Below are 19496 nucleotides of genomic sequence, written 5' to 3' on the forward strand. Positions count from 1 at the left end.
GAAAAGCAGCGCCCCCTATCTGTCTGCATCTGGTGTTGTGTCCAGTAATTTATATAAAGCTACACGTCATACCGCAGTTCTTCCACCAGATGGAGCTATGGTGATTTTGTATTCTGCACCTTCCTCCATGGCCACTAGATGTCAGCACAGGAACACGAACCTCAGACTGGGAAGGACAAAGGCGCCGCAAAAAAGTCATCAAAACTGAGAATCCGCAGAGATGGATGTGATTAGTGCAAACCTGAAGAGATGTCAGAAACAGCAGCTCCCAGGCTCCTCCGGCCTCGTCATCAGGTAGCACACAAACCTCTCCTTGTGGAGGGCGACTACACAGCGTAAGGAGACTTATTGGCCATGCACTTCAGAAAAGATGAAACCTGTAGCGCTACCTATACTAAATTGTTAAAATTATCAATCTGGTCCCTTTAATCCTCATCAGTGCAAAGCAAGAGGTCCGATTTGTCTGGATGAAATAACTCCCGAGACTAGAAGGAGAGAGGTGACCCCCCCTTAGACCAACCATCAGAAGCCTCCCCGCAGACAATCAGCTTGGCACTGATGATGGGCAAACACCCCGAAACACGTGTCAGCACGTAGACGAGTCATGCGGCAAGGCTCCTGAAGGGGGCGATAGTTAGGATTGCTTCCCCCTATAGGTGGCGCTAGATTTAGTCGTTTTCTGCTCTTAAGAGACAATTTGCCTTGAAGATCTGAGGAGTCGCAGAATGGATCCCGGACCGAGCAGTGATGGCGGCGGGGAGGACGGAGGTGGCCGAAACATTGGAGCCAGTGACAGTTCCTGATGGGGTCCGGTCCCTTCCATGGACCTCAGTGGGGCGTCAGGACCCCGGACCGGACCCCCATCAGTGACGATAAAACTTCCCGGCTGTCCAGTATAATTGTGCGGCCCCCGGATGTTATGTTGTGCCCCCGATGAGGCCGGAGTCGCCCCCGTGTCATCAGTTACGCAGCATTGACCCCCGAGGATTCGATTTTGGTCACAATGGATTTCTCCAAGGCTCCATACAGCGACCTCCTCCAGGATCCGAGGATCACACACGATGGATTCCAGGATGGGATCCACCCGCAGAACTGTGAGTGCAGCTCCGGAGGTGAGTGGAGAGCAGCGCAGCTTCGTCAGGGAGCGGCCGCCACCCGCGACTGTATAAATTACAGGGATCAGACTATAAAACATCTCCGGAGACGAGCGGCCGAGGCGTTCACAGCGTCACTCCGGGCGGACGAGCCCCGACACGCCGTAATGACACGCGGTAACAGGACGAGTGGTGGGGGCAGGAAAAACTTTATTAGTATAAAATGTATGCACCAGAGACACTGTCACTGGCCCCGCCCACAGGGGAGGCCCCGCCCACACCGCAGGGAGCGGTCACTGCGGCTGACACTGCAGGCAGCGGCGTTTCCTCCGTCTGATGGCGCGGTCTCGCGATGACCGGATCCCATCCTGTGTAATCCCGGCCGTGGCCTCTGGGAGGCGCTAACCCTGCGCACATTAACACTTTCCTGCCCCGGTGCATACAGAGGAGAGAACATCTTATATTGTGAATAATTCAGCGATCGTCGTATAAAAGAGAAGAAATCAGCGCAGGCGGCACAAACTTATCACACAGAGCAGCAGAGCCGGAGTGGTCAGTGCGCACAACCTGCAGTCCTATGTAAAGCCAGAGAGACAGCACACGGGGCAGATACATCAGTTGTGCTTTTTTGTTTTTTTTTTTAGTCCATTTCTTTTTTATTTTTTTAGCACAAAATCAAAATAAATCTTAATTATATATTTTTTTTAGCAACATTTCAGAGCGATCAGCTGTGTGATGTGTTAGGATATCGCACGAAGCTCAACAACAAGCGGGAAAAGCCTAGAGGACAAAATCCACCGAGCAAAGAGGAAACGGACAAAAAAAAAAAAAAAAAAACCCCAAAACGGGAGCAAAGGCAAAAATGACCGACTCGGCTCTGCTACATCGGAGGAATTAATACAGGAGCGGAGGAAGAGGTCACATGACCGCGGCATAAAAATAACATGAAATCTTCTTCTTCAAAACCTTCAGAGGAAAGAAACAGGCGGAGGCCGGAGCAGAATTAACCCATTCAGAGCTGCGTCCCATGGAGCAGGTGGAAGCGGCGGCGGGCGGGGGAGGGGCGGACGGCGGAAGACGACACTTCACTTACGGCTGCAAATAAAAGGAGAGAGGAAACAAAGAATCATCAGCGAGCTCCGGAGATAAAGGGGACAATACTAGGGACCCCCACTGGTGACCAGCAGGGGTCTCTACTGTTCAGGACTCGGCCCGGCATGGCGGCAGACACGTTTCTGCCAATCAACTTTATATTATTTTATTTTGGGTGGAAATTAAGGAAATTACAAATTCATCACTCACCTCGGAAACAAATCAGAAAATTTCTGAAAAAGAAGAAAATACAAAATGGTCAGAGATCTGGACGAGGACCACAAAGGAAGCATTAACCACCGAGAGCAGGCAGTGTTGTCATAGGGACGCTGTGGGAATATAACCCAGAGCAGGCAGTGTTGTCATAGGGACGCTGTGGGAATATAACCCAGAGCAGGCAGTGTTGTCATAGGGACACTGGGAATATAACCCAGAGGAGGCAGTGTTGTCACAGGGACACTGGGAATATAAGCCAGAGCAGGCAGTGTTGTCATAGGGACAGTGTGGGAATATAACCCAGAGCAGGCAGTGTTGTCATAGGGACACTGGGAATATAAGCCAGAGCAGGCAGTGTTGTCATAGGGACAGTGTGGGAATATAACCCAGAGCGGGCAGTGTTGTCATAGGGACGCTGTGGGAATATAACCCAGAGCAGGCAGTGTTGTCATAGGGACACTGTGGGAATATAACCCAGAGCAGGCAGTGTTGTCATAGGGACGCTGTGGGAATATAACCCAGAGCAGGCAGTGTTGTCATAGGGACAGTGTGGGAATATAACCCAGAGGAGGCAGTGTTGTCATAGGGACACTGGGAATATAAGCCAGAGCAGGCAGTGTTGTCATAGGGACAGTGTGGGAATATAACCCAGAGCGGGCAGTGTTGTCATAGGGACGCTGTGGGAATATAACCCAGAGCAGGCAGTGTTGTCATAGGGACACTGTGGGAATATAACCCAGAGCAGGCAGTGTTGTCATAGGGACGCTGTGGGAATATAACCCAGAGCAGGCAGTGTTGTCATAGGGACAGTGTGGGAATATAACCCAGAGGAGGCAGTGTTGTCATAGGGACGCTGTGGGAATATAACCCAGAGCAGGCGGTGTTGTCATAGGGACACTGGGAATATAACCCAGAGCAGGAAGGTTTGTCATGGGGGCACTAGGAATATAACCCAGAGCAGGCAGTGTTGTCATAGGGACAGTGTGGGAATATAACCCAGAGCGGGCAGTGTTGTCATAGGGACAGTGTGGGAATATAACCCAGAGGAGGCAGTGTTGTCACAGGGACACTGGGAATATAACCCAGAGCAGGCAGTGTTGTCATAGGGACACTGGGAATATAACCCAGAGCAGGCGGTGTTGTCATAGGGACACTGGGAATATAACCCAGAGCAGGAAGGTTTGTCATGGGGGCAGAGGCGGTGACGTACCGAGCCTGTAGGTCAGAGGTTTCCCCTCGTTGTGTGTGACCTCGCACTCCCAGTTGTCGCCGCTCTCGGGGGTGAACTCGATGTGCTTGGTCATGTAGTACGTCCAGTCTTGGCCGAAGGACATGTCGGACGCCGTGCAGTCTGCGAGCGGGACCCCGTTCTTCTTCAGCAAGATGTCGATACGCGGAGGGTGGAAGCCGCTGGTGTGACAGATCAGAGTGTTCTTCTTCCCGAACTCCACGGGGGTCTGACTGTAGATGTTCACTGTGGGGGACTCTGCGGAGAAACACCGGCCATGAGAAGGGAGGAGTCAGAGCCGGGGTCCGCAGCCCCCCGCACATAGCACTGCCTGCTGAAATACTCTGTGCTGCTGAGGACCCTGCACTTTTCTCTATATACAGTACAGACCAAAAGTTTGGACACACCTTCTCATTTAAAGATTTTTCTGTATTTTCATGACTATGAAAATTGTACATTCACACTGAAGGCATCAAAACTATGAATTAACACATGTGGAATTATAGACTTAACAAAAAAGTGTGAAACAACTGAAATTATGTCTTTTATTCTAGGTTCTTCAAAGTAGCCACCTTTTGCTTTGATGACTGCTTTGCACACTCTTGGCATTCTCTTGATGAGCTTCCAGAGGTAGTCACCAGGAATGGTTTTCACTTCACAGGTGTGCCCTGTCAGGTTTAATAAGTGGGATTTCTTGCCTTATAAATGGGGTTGGGACCATCAGTTGTGTTGTGCAGAAGTCTGGAGGATACACAGCTGATAGTCCTTCTGAATAGACTGTTAGAATTTGTATTATGGCAAGAAAACACCAAGGTTACTTACTGGTAGCCGGTTTTTCCGGAGCCCATGACAGCACACCTGAGAGAGGGATCCGCCCAGTCGGGACAGGAAACCTACCGAAACAAAAGGGCGGTACCTCTCCCTCGCTTCAGTTGGTTTTCAGAGCATGAGAGGCCCCCTTGGTTAGTACACATGGTAATCCATCACCACATTATAATAGTAACAAAAAACACCCAACTAAAAGTGCGCACCAAAGGGTGACAAAAGAAGGGAGGGAATATACAGGTGCTGTCATGGGCTCCGGAAAAACCGGCTACCAGTAAGTAACCTTGGTGTTTTCCCGTCTCCCATGACAGCACACCTGAGAGATTTTTGGAGAAAGGAACACCTTAGGGAGGGACCACCGCTTGCAGCACCCTTCTACCAAAGGTAAGGTCAGATGAGGAGGATAGATCTAGCCGGTAGTGTCTAAAGAAGGTAAACTGTGAGGACCAGATAGCGGCCTTACAGATTTGATCAATCGATACCTCTGCTTTTTCTGCCCAGGAAGTAGCCACGGCTCTGGTGGAGTGAGCCTTGATGCCTTCAGGGATCGGGGCACCACGAGAAGCATAGGATAAGGAAATGGCCTCCCTAATCCACCTAGCAATAGTACCCTTGGATACCCCATATCCCTTCCTGCTACCCTGGAAAGCTATAAATAAGGATTGATCTTTCCTCCACTGACTAGTCAGAGATATATACTGCAAAATAGCTCTTCTTACGTCAAGCGTATGAAATTTCTCTTCCCCTGGGATCTTAGGATTATTACAGAAAGAGGGCAACACAATTTCTTGACTCCTATGGAATTTAAGAACTACTTTCGGCAGATATGCCGGATCCGGTCTGAGCACTACTCTATCATCAAATATCTGCGTGTAAGGAGGGGAGATAGACAGGGCTTGCAAGTCACTCACCCTACGGGCTGATGTCAATGCTACCAGAAGTACTGTCTTAAGAGTGAGTATTTATCGATGATTCCTGCAAGGGTTCAAATGGATCACCAGTCAGAGCCTCTAACACCAGATTCAAATCCCATGGAGGAACCCTCTGAATTATTACTGGTCTAGACCTACTACATGATTTTATAAAGCGGGACACCCATCTATTGGAGGCCAGATTACAATTATACAAGGCTCCTAATGCCGACACTTGCACCTTGAGCGTATTAGTTGCTAACCCTAGCTGCAACCCCGCCTGTAGGAATTCTAAAATAGTACCCACAGGAGCCCTGTCCCCCACAGGTTGCCCCGAAAATTCCAGAAACCTTTTCCATGTTCTGCCATATATCCTTGATGTTACTGGCTTTCTACTTTTTAACAAGGTGGAAACTAACCCTGGTGAAAACCCCTGCCTACTCAGTAATGCCCTCTCAAATTCCAGGCTGCAAGATGGAAGCCTTTCACTTGAGAGTGGCATATTGGACCCTGAGTAAGCAGGTCCGGAATCTCTGGCAGAATCCATGGATCGGTCACTGACATTTGTCTCAGGAGGGAGAACCAAGGTCTTTTTGGCCAGAATGGAGCAATAAAAATTACTCTCGCCTGCTCCATTCTGATTTTTCTTACTACCGTCGGAATCATCGCTATTGGTGGAAACACATATGCGAGGCTGAAATTCCATTGTATTTGGAGAGCATCTACCGCGAAGGGTTTTTCTCTTGGATCTAGTGAACAGAAGCTCTCTACCTTCCTGTTGCTTAGGGTGGCAAATAAATCTATGACAGGTAAGCCCCAAGCCTGCACTATCTGTTGAAACACCCGGGGATTCAAAGACCACTCTCCTTGCCTCAGTGTTTTGCGACTTAGGTAGTCTGCCTTTATATTCTCGACCCCTTTTATATGGAGAGCCGAGAGAGATAGTAGGTGGCGCTCCGCTAGTTGTAGGAGGACAGATGCTGACTTCATCAGGGAAGGGGATCTCGTCCCCCCTTGGTGGTTGATGTATGCAACAACTGCGTGATTGTCCGACATGACCCTGGTATGATGACCCTGGAGGATGGGAAGGAAATGTTTCACAGCTTTTTCTACTGCCCATAACTCTCTTAGGTTTGACGCTTGTTGTGATTCTAAATGGGACCTAGATCCCTGAACTGAGAGTGTCCCCAAATGAGCTCCCCATCCTGAACCGCTTGCGTCTGTGGTGATGACCTGGTCTATTGGAGTTATCCACTGGACCCCTGATGTCAAATGGTCTCTTATGGTCCACCATTTTAGGGAATCTGTTACCTCTAATGAAAGGCGTAGCTTTCCCTCTAAATGCCCTTTTAACCACCTCTGCGCTGACAGGACCTCCCATTGTAATTGTCTTAGACGGAACTGTGCCCATCTTACTGCGGGTACACAGGACGTCAGAGATCCCAACAGGGACATTGCCCTTCTCAATGTCATTGCGGGGTGATGAATCGCTGACTCTACAAGATTTTGAATTTTGATCAGCTTGTTTTCTGGCAAAAGACAAAGCTGACACCTGGAATCCAGGACTAAACCCAGAAAAGATTGCACTAGCTCCGGCATCAACCTTGACTTGGCAAGATTTATTTTCCACCCCAACCGCTGTAGCGTTGATAAGACTGGTTCTATTTGTGTTTGGCAATGTGTTGATGAGTTCCCTATTATGAGGAAGTCGTCCAGATACGGAACTATAACCACATTCTGAGAGCGGAGGAAAGACATGACCTCTGACCAGTGGCGTAACTACAAAGTGAGGGGCCCCGATGCGAACTTTCAAATGGGGCCCCCCCCGCGCCAAAATATTTCCCACCGAAATTCACATTTTCCCTATTCATTTCGCACACTATAGTTGTGTTGCAATGTTGTGTAGTCTGACCTAATACTGCCCTGTACTCGCTGAGAAAAATGATTTTATAACTAACATGTCCCTATAGTAATATGTCCTCCCTCGCTCTAATTCCAAGCGCACTCCCGGCGTTTGAACTCTGTGTGCTGTTTCTTCCTGGTATGATGCTGCAGTGCGTCATTTCCAGACCTGTGCAGTGTGGGGTGTATTGGGTGTACTGGTTGGCTCTGGAGCATACGCACTGCACATTCTGACACTGGCAAGTACACGCAATACTCCCCCACAGTGCACATGCTGGGCTCTGCCCACAGCCGTGTACAGCCCGTACACACATGGCTTCGCTCCGAGAACCCGTACACACACAGCTCCGCTCTGTACACCTTGTACACACGCGGCTCTGCTCCCTACACCTTGTACACACGCGGCTCCGCTCCGTACACCTTGTACACACGCGGCTCCGCTCCCTACACCTTGTACACACGCGGCTCCGCTCCCTACACCTTGTACACACGCGGCTCCGCTCCGTACACCTTGTACACACGCGGCTCCGCTCCGTACACCTCTTACACACGCGGCTCCGCTCCATACACCTCTTACACACGCGGCTCCGCTCCTTACACCCCATACATACACGAATCCGCTCACCTCTTTCACCCTCGGCTCAGCTTTGTATACCTCGTACACACCTGACTCCGCTCCGTACACCTTGCTCCACTACGCACATACACGGCTCTGCTCCGTACACCTTGTACACACACGGCTCTGTTACATAAACATCCCCTCATTCAGCACCATGACAATCAAGCACAGCAGAGTCCTGCATAGTGCATACACTGAGGCCACTGATCATGTGACCCCTGACTCCTCCCCTCCTGTGACCTCATCACAGGGTGTGTGTGTGTGTGTGTGTGTGTGTGTGTGTGTGTGTGTGTGTGTGTGTGTGTTAGGTGTAAGCAGCACATCACTCACCAGCTAATGCCTGCCATCTCTCCAGCTTCAGTCAGTGACAGCCCAGCCCTTCTGCTAGGTCACATGTCCTTCACGGACACGCCCACTCGCCGCACACTGCTGAAAGTCTGGGGAAGCTGTGGGCGTGGCCAGCAGGATGCGTGCGTGTCTTGTCTCCTTCCCCTGCTACTTGTTTGCTGGACTGGGCGGGCCCTGAAAACACTGTGGGCCCCATCGCAGTCGCGACCCCTGCGACCGCAGTTGTTACGCCCCTGCCTCTGACATTAATTTTGTAAAAATTCTCGGTGCTATTGATAGGCTGAATGGTAGGGCAGCATACTGATAGTGCCTGAGACAGCCTTGTACATAAACCGCCACCCTTAGGTATTTTTTGGTGGTCTTGATGAATTGGGACGTGGTAATAGGCGTCCTTCAGGTCTATGGCTGTCATGAAGCAACCTGGGAATAAGAGTTTTATGGCCGTATTTATTGACTCCATTTTGAAGGAGCAGTTTACTATTGACAGATTTAGATTTTTTAAATTGATAATAGTTCTCAGGGACCAGTCTGGTTTTCGTATGAGAAAAAGAGGAGTAAAAACCTTTTCCCTGCTCTTCCCCCGGGACCTCCACAAGAACCCGTTTTGATACGAGCTCCAGTACCTCTGCCTCCAAGGCTAGCTGCTCCTCTGGAGTCTTTCTTTGGGGCGTTAAAACAAAAGTTTGTCGCGGTGGAAAAACAAAATCTATTCTTAGGCCGTGTTCGATGACCTTTAGAGTCCAATGACTGGGGGAGATGTCTACCCAGGCTGGGAGAAAAGATGAAAGCCTTCCCCCCACCTCTGGCCTGGCATCATTGGGAGGGCTTTTTCGCCGATGTTGAGGGACCTTTAAACATGTATCCAGATCCCCTTCTGTCTCTGGAGTCCCAATTCCTTCTATCTCCCTGGGGGCGGCCTCTACTAAATTTGCCCCTCCGAAAATAAGGCCTTCTAAAGTCCACAGGAAAACGAGGGAATCCCTTTTTCCTATCTCCTGCTTTCTCTAAAATGTCTTCCAATTTTTGACCAAAGAGGAAATGGCCGTCACATGGTATAGAACAAAGTCTATTTTTTTAAGGTAGATCCCCCGGGCATCCCTTCAACCAGAGAGCACGTCTAGCTGCATTGGATAAACTTGCGGCCCTAGCTGCCAGTCTTACAGAGTCTGCTGAGGAATCCGCTACGAAGGCAGCTGCACCTTTAGCTAAAGTTACATTGGTTAGAATTTCATCTCTCTGGCTTTAGACTTCAGTTGCTCCCCTATCTGCTGCAGCCAGACAATAAGGGAGCGAGAGACACAGGTTCCTGCGATTGCTGGTTTCAAGCCCCCTGCGGTAGCTTCCCAGGTGTGTCTTAGGAACCCATCTGCCTTTTTATCTAAAGGATCTCTTAATACGCCAGAATCTTCTAAGGGAAGGGATAATTTTTTAGACGATCTAGCCACCGCACCATCGATTTTCGGAACCTTATCCCAAGTCTCTGAATCTTTATCCTCAAAGGGGTAACGTCTTTTAGAAGCCGAGGGAAGATTACCCGATTTTTCTGGTTTCCTCCACTCTTTTTCTATAAGGGCTTTTATTCTGGAATTGACTGGGAAGGTGCGTTTTCTCTTTTCCTCTAAACCCCCAAACATTATGTCCTCCAGGGATTTGGCCGCTTTCTCATCTTTAAGGCCCATTGAAGCTCTAACGGCTTTTACTAGCTTGTCCGTGTTCTCAGTAAGAAAGCACGGACGACCCCCCACATCACTATCAGAAGAGGAGTCAGAGGACTTAGGAGAAGAGGAGCAGGGAGATAACGGTTCCTCCTGACCTTCCTCATCAGAAGGAGATACCTCAGAACCCGAAACTGGTTCAGGGTGCTTACTACCCTTTTTCTTAAGGGCTGCTTTAACAGAGTCTTGTACTTCGGCTCTGATTATTGCTCTAAGACTAGAGGCAAAGTCAGGGGTCTCTTCCTGGATAGTTTTTTGAATACATATAATGATATTGAGCACGGCACTCTTGGCTTCTTGGAGGTGCACAAGTTGGGTTTCCAACCCGTCAAATCAATGCAATAAATACTTGGCACTCAAGAGATCTTGTTGTGTGATAGAAAGTGAACAATTCGTTTATTTGGTGCATCCACAATTGTGGATGCACCAAATAAACGAATTGTTCACTTTCTATCACACAACAAGATCTCTTGAGTGTCAAGTATTTATTGCACAGTTTTTTGAATACAATCTATACAAAGATTTTTCTGCCACTGAACTGCCAATGGGACATTACAGAGGGCACATTATTCTTTGTCTTGGAACTAGCCTTCCTCGGCGCCTGCCAAGTAAACAGAAAATGTAGCCCATTACCACCAGGGTGACATTCATGTAGATCACTCACCACCCGCTGACCATAAAGGGTACCGGATTCCGAGGCGGACTGGGAGCACGGGGAACGTTCCTCCTGGATGCTGAAGAATCCTGAGACGTCCGACTAGGATGATTGCTGCTCCTTCCATTTGAGCGGCTATTCTTCTTAGGATGACGAGCAGATGTATCGCCTGATAAGGGCTCTTGCTGCAATAGCTGCTGCTGCTGCTGCTCCATACCCTCCATCTCTGGACTGTATGGGAATGAGCAGCGATCTATTGCAGCCACCCCCTTAATAAGGGTTCGTTCCACAGCGCTCCCCGCCTCTTTCGGTAACAATTCTTGCTCCTCTCCCCCTCCAGAACACCGCCGGAGAGCTCACATAATTACCGGCGTTTCAAACCATGGGCGCCGCCATCTTGGATCCGGCGCGCCTCTGACATCACACAGGCACGCCCCTTCACTGAACGCCAGCCGCGCACCCGGAAGTCGCTCCAACAGAGGGGGAGAGAGCGGCGTGGCAGCCGCAGAATGGCTCCAGAGATCCGGACTGCGCTGGACCGACGCCCGCAAGAGCCCGAAGGATCTGCGGACTGCGCTACCAGCGTCCCGAAGGCCGACCTGCAGGCATCCTGCCTGCTCTTCAAGTGCCGGGACGGGAGTGGGTAAGTGAATCTTCTATCAACGAAAAAATAAAAACAAAAAAGTACCGCCGTGATTCAGCACAAGGGTTCCCATCAGGACAGGAAACCCAACTGAAGCGAGGGAGAGGTACCGCCCTTTTGTTTCGGTAGGTTTCCTGTCCCGACTGGGCGGATCCCTCTCTCAGGTGTGCTGTCATGGGAGACGGGAAAAAAGCAGCTAAGTAAAGAAAAACGAGTGTTCATCATTACTTTAAGAAATGAAGGTCAGTCAGCCCGCACGAATTGAGAAAACTTTGAAAGTGTCCCCAAGTGCAGAGTCAAAAACCATCAAGTGCTACAAAGAAACTGGCTCACATGAGGACCGCCCCAGGAAAGGAAGACCAAGAGTCACCTCTGCTTCTGAGGATAAGTTTATCACCAGCCTCAGAAATCGCAGGTTAACAGCAGCTCAGATTAGAGACCAGGTCAATGCCACACAGAGTTCTAGCAGCAGACACATCTCTACAACACAACTGTTAAGAGGAGACTTTGTGCAGCAGGCCTTCATGGTAAAATAGCTGCTAGGAAACCACTGCTAAGGACAGGCAACAAGCAGAACAGACTTGTTTGGGCTAAAGAACACAAGGAATGGACATTAGACCAGTGGAAATCTGTGCTTTGGTCTGATGAGTCCAAATTTGAGATCTTTGGTTCCAACCACTGTGTCTTTGTGCGACGCAGAAAAGATGAACGGATGGACTCTACATGCCTGGTTCCCACCGTGAAGCATGGAGGAGGACGTGTGATGACGTGATGCGTTTATTTGGACCATCATTTATTTTTCAACAGGACAATGACCCCGAACACCTCCAGGCTGTGTAACGGCTATTTGACCAAGAAGGAGAGTGATGGGGGCTACACCAGACGACCTGGCCTCCACAGTCACCAGACCTGAACTCAATCGAGATGGTTTGGGGTGAGCTGGACCGCAGAGTGAAGGCAAAAGGGCCAACAAGTGCTAAGCATCTCTGGAAACTACTTCAAGATTGTTGGAAGACCATTCCCGGTGACGACCATTCCCGGTGACGACCTCTTGAAGCTCATCAAGAGAATGCCAAGAGTGTGCAAAGCAGTCAAAGCAAAAGGTGGCTACTGTGAAGAACCTAGAATATAAGACATAATTTCAGTTGTTTCACATTTTTTTGTTAAGTATATAATTCCACATGTGTTAATTCATAGTTTTGATGCCTTCAGTGTGAATGTACAATTTTCATAGTCGTGAAGATACACAAAAATCTTTAAATGAGAAGGTGTGTCCAAACTTTTGGTCCGTACTGTATCTGTGACCTCCCTATAAGATTAGCGCCTCCTCTCCTGACATCCTCTGTGCTGCTGGGGACTCTGCACCTTCCTGCCGCAATTTCCCCGATTCTCAGCACTTTATGCAGTAAAACAACTCCAAGAATCCCCCCAATATAGTGAGGGCCCCCGGGAGAAAAACAAAAGCTAAAAAAACAAACAAACAAAAAAACAAAACACACAGATGGAAACTACAGAACTAAGTCCGGTCAGGAATACAGCGCCCCCCGAAGGTGGAGAGAAACCATGTAGGACAAGTGGATACAGTGTAGGACAGGAGAATGTGTCCATAACGTCATCGCTCGGGGGCTCCAGCCGGATCATCTTGTATGTGGAGCACGGATTCTCAGTCGATCCCTAGTGATCCATGTGCTGTGTGGATCTGGGTCTATGAACGCTCTGACACTGTGTGTGATCTACGCCCTGCACGGAGTTTTCATACGTATAGTCACACTGTCAGTATACATCTATTGCCTTTTTGCCTATATTAGTCTTGTTAGGATTATTATCTAGGTCACTTGTAACTTTGTATCTTCTTTAAAGCTTGTTTGGAATAATGAGGGGTAAATTCTCGGCCGGGGTGCACTAATTTTTGGATGGTTACTTTATTGGAATCCATGTGATAACACGGCCTCAGATCTAAGGATCCACAAACAAGACCCGAATCTGATCACTCTGGGACCAAGGTCGGATACATTTACCCCGTGATCTCCGGATCTCCTCGCGCCTTTATTACCTGTTTATACAATGGCGGCTTCAATAAAGTTTGTGTTTAATAAAGACTTGCTGAGCGGGGGGAGGGGAATGTATACAAAATAATGACAACAACACCACCAGGACCATAGGAGACAGGTGCCGAATAATGGTAACAACAACAACACCACCAGGACCATAGGAGACAGATGTCGAATAATGGTAACAACAACAACACCAGGACCACAGGAGACAGGTGCCGAATAATGGTAACAACAACAACACCAGGACCACAGGAGACAGGTGCCGAATAATGGTAACAACAACAACACCAGGACCATAGGAGACAGGTGCCGAATAATGGTAACAACAACAACAACAACAACACCACCAGGACCACAGGAGACAGGTGTCGAATAATGGTAACAACAACAACACCACCAGGACCATACGAGACAGGTGCCGAATAATGGTAACAACAACAACACCACCAGGACCACAGGAGACAGGTGCCGAATAATGGTAACAACAACACCATAGGAGACAGGTGCCGAATAATGGTAACAACAACAACACCACCAGGACCACAGGAGACAGGTGCCGAATAATGGTAACAACAACAACACCACCAGGACCACAGGAGACAGGTGCCGAATAATGGTAACAACAACACCATAGGAGACAGGTTCCGAATAATGGTAACAACAACAACACCACCAGGACCACAGGAGACAGGTGCCGAATAATGGTAACAACAACACCACCACCAGGACCACAGGAGACAGGTGCCGAATAATGGTAACAACAACACCATAGGAGACAGGTGCCGAATAATGGTAACAACAACAACACCACCAGGACCACAGGAGACAGGTGCCGAATAATGGTAACAACAACAACACCACCAGGACCACAGGAGACAGGTGCCGAATAATGGTAACAACAACACCATAGGAGACAGGTGCCGAATAATGGTAACAACAACACCACCAGGACCACAGGAGACAGGTGCCGAATAATGGTAACAACAACAACACCACCAGGACCACAGGAGACAGGTGCCGAATAATGGTAACAACAACACCATCACCAGGACCACAGGAGACAGGTGCCGAATAATGGTAACAACAACAACACCAGGACCACAGGAGACAGGTGCCGAATAATGGTAACAACAACACCAGGACCACAGGAGACAGGTGCCGAATAATGGTAACAACAACAACACCACCAGGACCATAGGAGACAGGTGCCGAATAATGGTAACAACAACAACAACACCACCACCAGGAGCACAGGAGACAGGTGCCGAATAATGGTAACAACAACAACACCACCAGGACCACAGGAGACAGGTGCCGAATAATGGTAACAACAACAACAACACCACCAGGACCACAGGAGACAGGTGCCGAATAATGGTAACAACAACAACAACACCACCAGGACCACAGGAGACAGGTGCCGAATAATGGTAACAACAACAACAACACCAGGACCACAGGAGACAGGTGCCGAATAATGGTAACAACAACAACAACACCAGGACCACAGGAGACAGGTGCCGAATAATGGTAACAACAACAACAACACCAGGACCACAGGAGACAGGTGCCGAATAATGGTAACAACAACAACAACACCAGGACCACAGGAGACAGGTGCCGAATAATGGTAACAACAACAACAACACCAGGACCACAGGAGACAGGTGCCGAATAATGGTAACAACAACAACAACACCAGGACCACAGGAGACAGGCGCCGAATAATGGTAACAACAACAACACCACCAGGAGCACAGGAGACAGGCGCCGAATAATGGTAACAACAACAACACCACCAGGAGCACAGGAGACAGGCGCCGAATAATGGTAACAACAACAACACCACCAGGACCACAGGAGACAGGTGCCGAATAATGGTAACAACAACAACACCAGGACCACAGGAGACAGGTGCCGAATAATGGTAACAACAACAACACCACCAGGACCATAGGAGACAGGTGCCGAATAATGGTAACAACAACAACACCACCAGGACCACAGGAGACAGGTGCCGAATAATGGTAACAACAACAACACCACCAGGACCATAGGAGACAGGTGCCGAATAATGGTAACAACAACAACACCACCAGGAGCACAGGAGACAGGCGCCGAATAATGGTAACAACAACAACACCACCAGGAGCACAGGAGACAGGCGCCGAATAATGGTAACAACAACAACACCACCAGGACCACAGGAGACAGGTGCCGAATAATGGTAACAACACCACCAGGACCACAGGAGACAGGTGCCGAATAATGGTAACAACAACAACACCACCAGGACCATAGGAGACAGGTGCCGAATAATGGTAACAACAACAACACCACCAGGAGCACAGGAGACAGGTGCCGAATAATGGTAACAACAACACCACCAGGAGCACAGGAGACAGGTGCCGAATAATGGTAACAACAACAACACCACCAGGAGCACAGGAGACAGGCGCCGAATAATGGTAACAACAACAACACCACCAGGACCACAGGAGACAGGTGCCGAATAATGGTAACAACAACACCACCAGGACCACAGGAGACAGGTGCCGAATAATGGTAACAACAACAACACCACCAGGAGCACAGGAGACAGGTGCCGAATAATGGTGGTAACAACAACAACACCACCAGGACCACAGGAGACAGGTGCCGAATAATGGTAACAACAACAACAACACCACCAGGACCACAGGAGACAGGTGCCGAATAATGGTAACAACAACACCACCAGGAGCACAGGAGACAGGTGCCGAATAATGGTAACAACAACAACAACACCAGGACCACAGGAGACAGGTGCCGAATAATGGTAACAACAACACCACCAGGAGCACAGGAGACAGGTGCCGAATAATGGTAACAACAACAACACCACCAGGACCACAGGAGACAGGTGCCGAATAATGGTAACAACAACACCACCAGGAGCACAGGAGACAGGTGCCGAATAATGGTAACAACAACAACAACACCAGGACCACAGGAGACAGGTGCCGAATAATGGTAACAACAACACCACCAGGAGCACAGGAGACAGGTGCCGAATAATGGTAACAACAACAACAACAACAACACCAGGAGCACAGGAGACAGGTGCCGAATAATGGTAACAACAACACCACCAGGACCACAGGAGACAGGCGCCGAATAATGGTAACAACAACAACAACAACACCAGGACCACAGGAGACAGGTGCCGAATAATGGTAACAACAACACCACCAGGAGCACAGGAGACAGGTGCCGAATAATGGTAACAACAACAACAACAACACCAGGACCACAGGAGACAGGTGCCGAATAATGGTAACAACAACACCACCAGGAGCACAGGAGACAGGTGCCGAATAATGGTAACAACAACAACAACAACACCAGGACCACAGGAGACAGGTGCCGAATAATGGTAACAACAACAACACCACCAGGAGCACAGGAGACAGGTGCCGAATAATGGTAACAACAACACCACCAGGAGCACAGGAGACAGGTCCCGAATAATGGTAACAACAACAACACCACCAGGAGCACAGGAGACAGGTGCCGAATAATGGTAACAACAACAACACCACCAGGAGCACAGGAGACAGGCGCCGAATAATGGTAACAACAACAACACCACCAGGACCACAGGAGACAGGTGCCGAATAATGGTAACAACACCACCAGGACCACAGGAGACAGGTGCCGAATAATGGTAACAACAACAACACCACCAGGACCATAGGAGACAGGTGCCGAATAATGGTAACAACAACAACACCACCAGGAGCACAGGAGACAGGTGCCGAATAATGGCAACAACAACACCACCAGGAGCACAGGAGACAGGTGCCGAATAATGGTAACAACAACAACACCACCAGGAGCACAGGAGACAGGTGCCGAATAATGGTAACAACAACAACACCACCAGGAGCACAGGAGACAGGCGCCGAATAATGGTAACAACAACAACACCACCAGGACCACAGGAGACAGGTGCCGAATAATGGTAACAACAACACCACCAGGACCACAGGAGACAGGTGCCGAATAATGGTAACAACAACAACACCACCAGGACCACAGGAGACAGGCGCCGAATAATGGTAACAACAACACCACCAGGACCACAGGAGACAGGTGCCGAATAATGGTAACAACAACACCACCAGGAGCACAGGAGACAGGTGCCGAATAATGGTGGTAACAACAACAACAACAACACCAGGAGCACAGGAGACAGGTGCCGAATAATGGTAACAACAACACCACCAGGACCACAGGAGACAGGTGCCGAATAATGGTAACAACAACAACACCACCAGGACCACAGGAGACAGGTGTCGAATAATGGTAACAACAACACCATAGGAGACAGGTGCCGAATAATGGTAACAACAACAACACCACCAGGAGCACAGGAGACAGGCGCCGAATAATGGTAACAACAACAACACCACCAGGACCACAGGAGACAGGTGCCGAATAATGGTAACAACACCACCAGGACCACAGGAGACAGGTGCCGAATAATGGTAACAACAACAACACCACCAGGACCATAGGAGACAGGTGCCGAATAATGGTAACAACAACAACACCACCAGGAGCACAGGAGACAGGTGCCGAATAATGGTAACAACAACACCAGGAGCACAGGAGACAGGTGCCGAATAATGGTAACAACAACAACAACACCAGGAGCACAGGAGACAGGTGCCGAATAATGGTAACAACAACAACACCACCAGGACCACAGGAGACAGGTGCCGAATAATGGTAACAACAACAACACCACCAGGACCACAGGAGACAGGTGCCGAATAATGGTAACAACACCACCAGGACCACAGGAGACAGGTGCCGAATAATGGTAACAACAACAACACCACCAGGACCATAGGAGACAGGTGCCGAATAATGGTAACAACAACAACACCACCAGGAGCACAGGAGACAGGTGCCGAATAATGGTAACAACAACAACAACACCAGGAGCACAGGTGCCGAATAATGGTAACAACAACATGTATCCACGTCTCTTACAGATACATGTATGGACACAGGAGCGGCCCATAGAGAACAGCACAATCTATTGCTCCCTGTTATCAGCCATTACTGGGGGGGGGAGGGGCTCAGCTCTGGATTTTCCCTCATACATGAAAGTGAAAGCACCTCAGAGCCTCCCCGGGAGGAGGATGATGATGATGATGACGGGGGATTCTGTCGCACTGTAATCCTTGTTCTTTGCTATCTGGTGAGAATATCGCAGTGTGTCGCAGTGAGGGTCAGTGACTTGTTATATCGCGACTCCCCCCCCCCCCCCCTTTACCCCAAAGAAACGGATTTCGGGGAACAATCCTGTAACACAGCTCCATATAACACAATATAATACATAGAATAGTTCTGTGTCCGCGACAATTCTATGCGACATATATCGCACCACACAATGTCGCCCGTCAGCGACTTTCCCAAGTAACTACAGCCCGTCTAGCGACAATGATAATCCATCCGATATCAGCGCTGGTGCTGAGGGGTGGCAGCAGCTATTACTCACTGATGTCAGCCAGGGCCAGGCTCAGGCACAGCGCCAGCAGGACGCCGCTCACACTCAGGACGATCCTCATCGCTGCGCGGCTCCTTCACTTCTGTGCTGGGACGGAAAGCTGCGGTTCTTATAAAGGCTGGGATATCGGCCAATCACATTATTAGACTCCTGCTGCGTCATCTGTTGTCAGGAGAAGGAGCCTTGCTAGGCATACACTAGGGTGCAGTGCGCATGCGTGAGGTTTCCCCGATGACCGCATCGTGCTCTGTGCACTGCGCGGATTGTCGCTGCGTTTACACTGCGACTGGCGCAAGAAACGCCTGGAAATGTGTGGGGATTATGCCCCTGCTATGTATGTATCTATATAAAATAGCACAATGCATGTTCATTATTTTTTTGTAAAGCGGCTCCTCATTTATGTATTTTTTTTATATCTATTACTAAAAAAAACAAAAAAAATCCCCGAAATCTCCACACGTAACCAGTGCGGCACATAACCTGTAGCCCCTGCAGTAAGGGCCCCCCGACCGTATCTGTTTACCCCGTTATTGGGATGGTGACACGTCCTTTCACTTTCACCTCTGATGTCTCATGAGTCAGTAATAATGGCCGCCATGGAAATCCCCGACCCAAGGTGTAAGAGTAACCAGGA

The 19496-nt window shown here is 49.3% G+C and overlaps 1 protein-coding gene across 1 annotated transcript; it reads right to left on the reverse strand.

The window, feature by feature from the left end:
• Positions 1-1287: 1287 nt before the first annotated feature.
• On the reverse strand, positions 1288-18965 carry LOC138645601 (beta-2-microglobulin-like). The gene is made up of 4 exons (XM_069735025.1): positions 18854-18965; positions 3613-3888; positions 2397-2419; positions 1288-2189 (listed from the first exon to the last, which is right to left on the reverse strand). Exons 1-3 carry the CDS (start codon positions 18921-18923, stop codon positions 2409-2411), a joined length of 357 nt encoding a protein of 118 aa, XP_069591126.1. The 5' UTR covers positions 18924-18965; the 3' UTR covers positions 1288-2189; positions 2397-2408.
• Between the last annotated feature and the right edge of the window lie 531 nt (positions 18966-19496).

Source organism: Ranitomeya imitator, chromosome 7 (assembly GCF_032444005.1).
Source record: "Ranitomeya imitator isolate aRanImi1 chromosome 7, aRanImi1.pri, whole genome shotgun sequence".
Taxonomy (NCBI): Eukaryota; Metazoa; Chordata; class Amphibia; order Anura; family Dendrobatidae; genus Ranitomeya; species Ranitomeya imitator.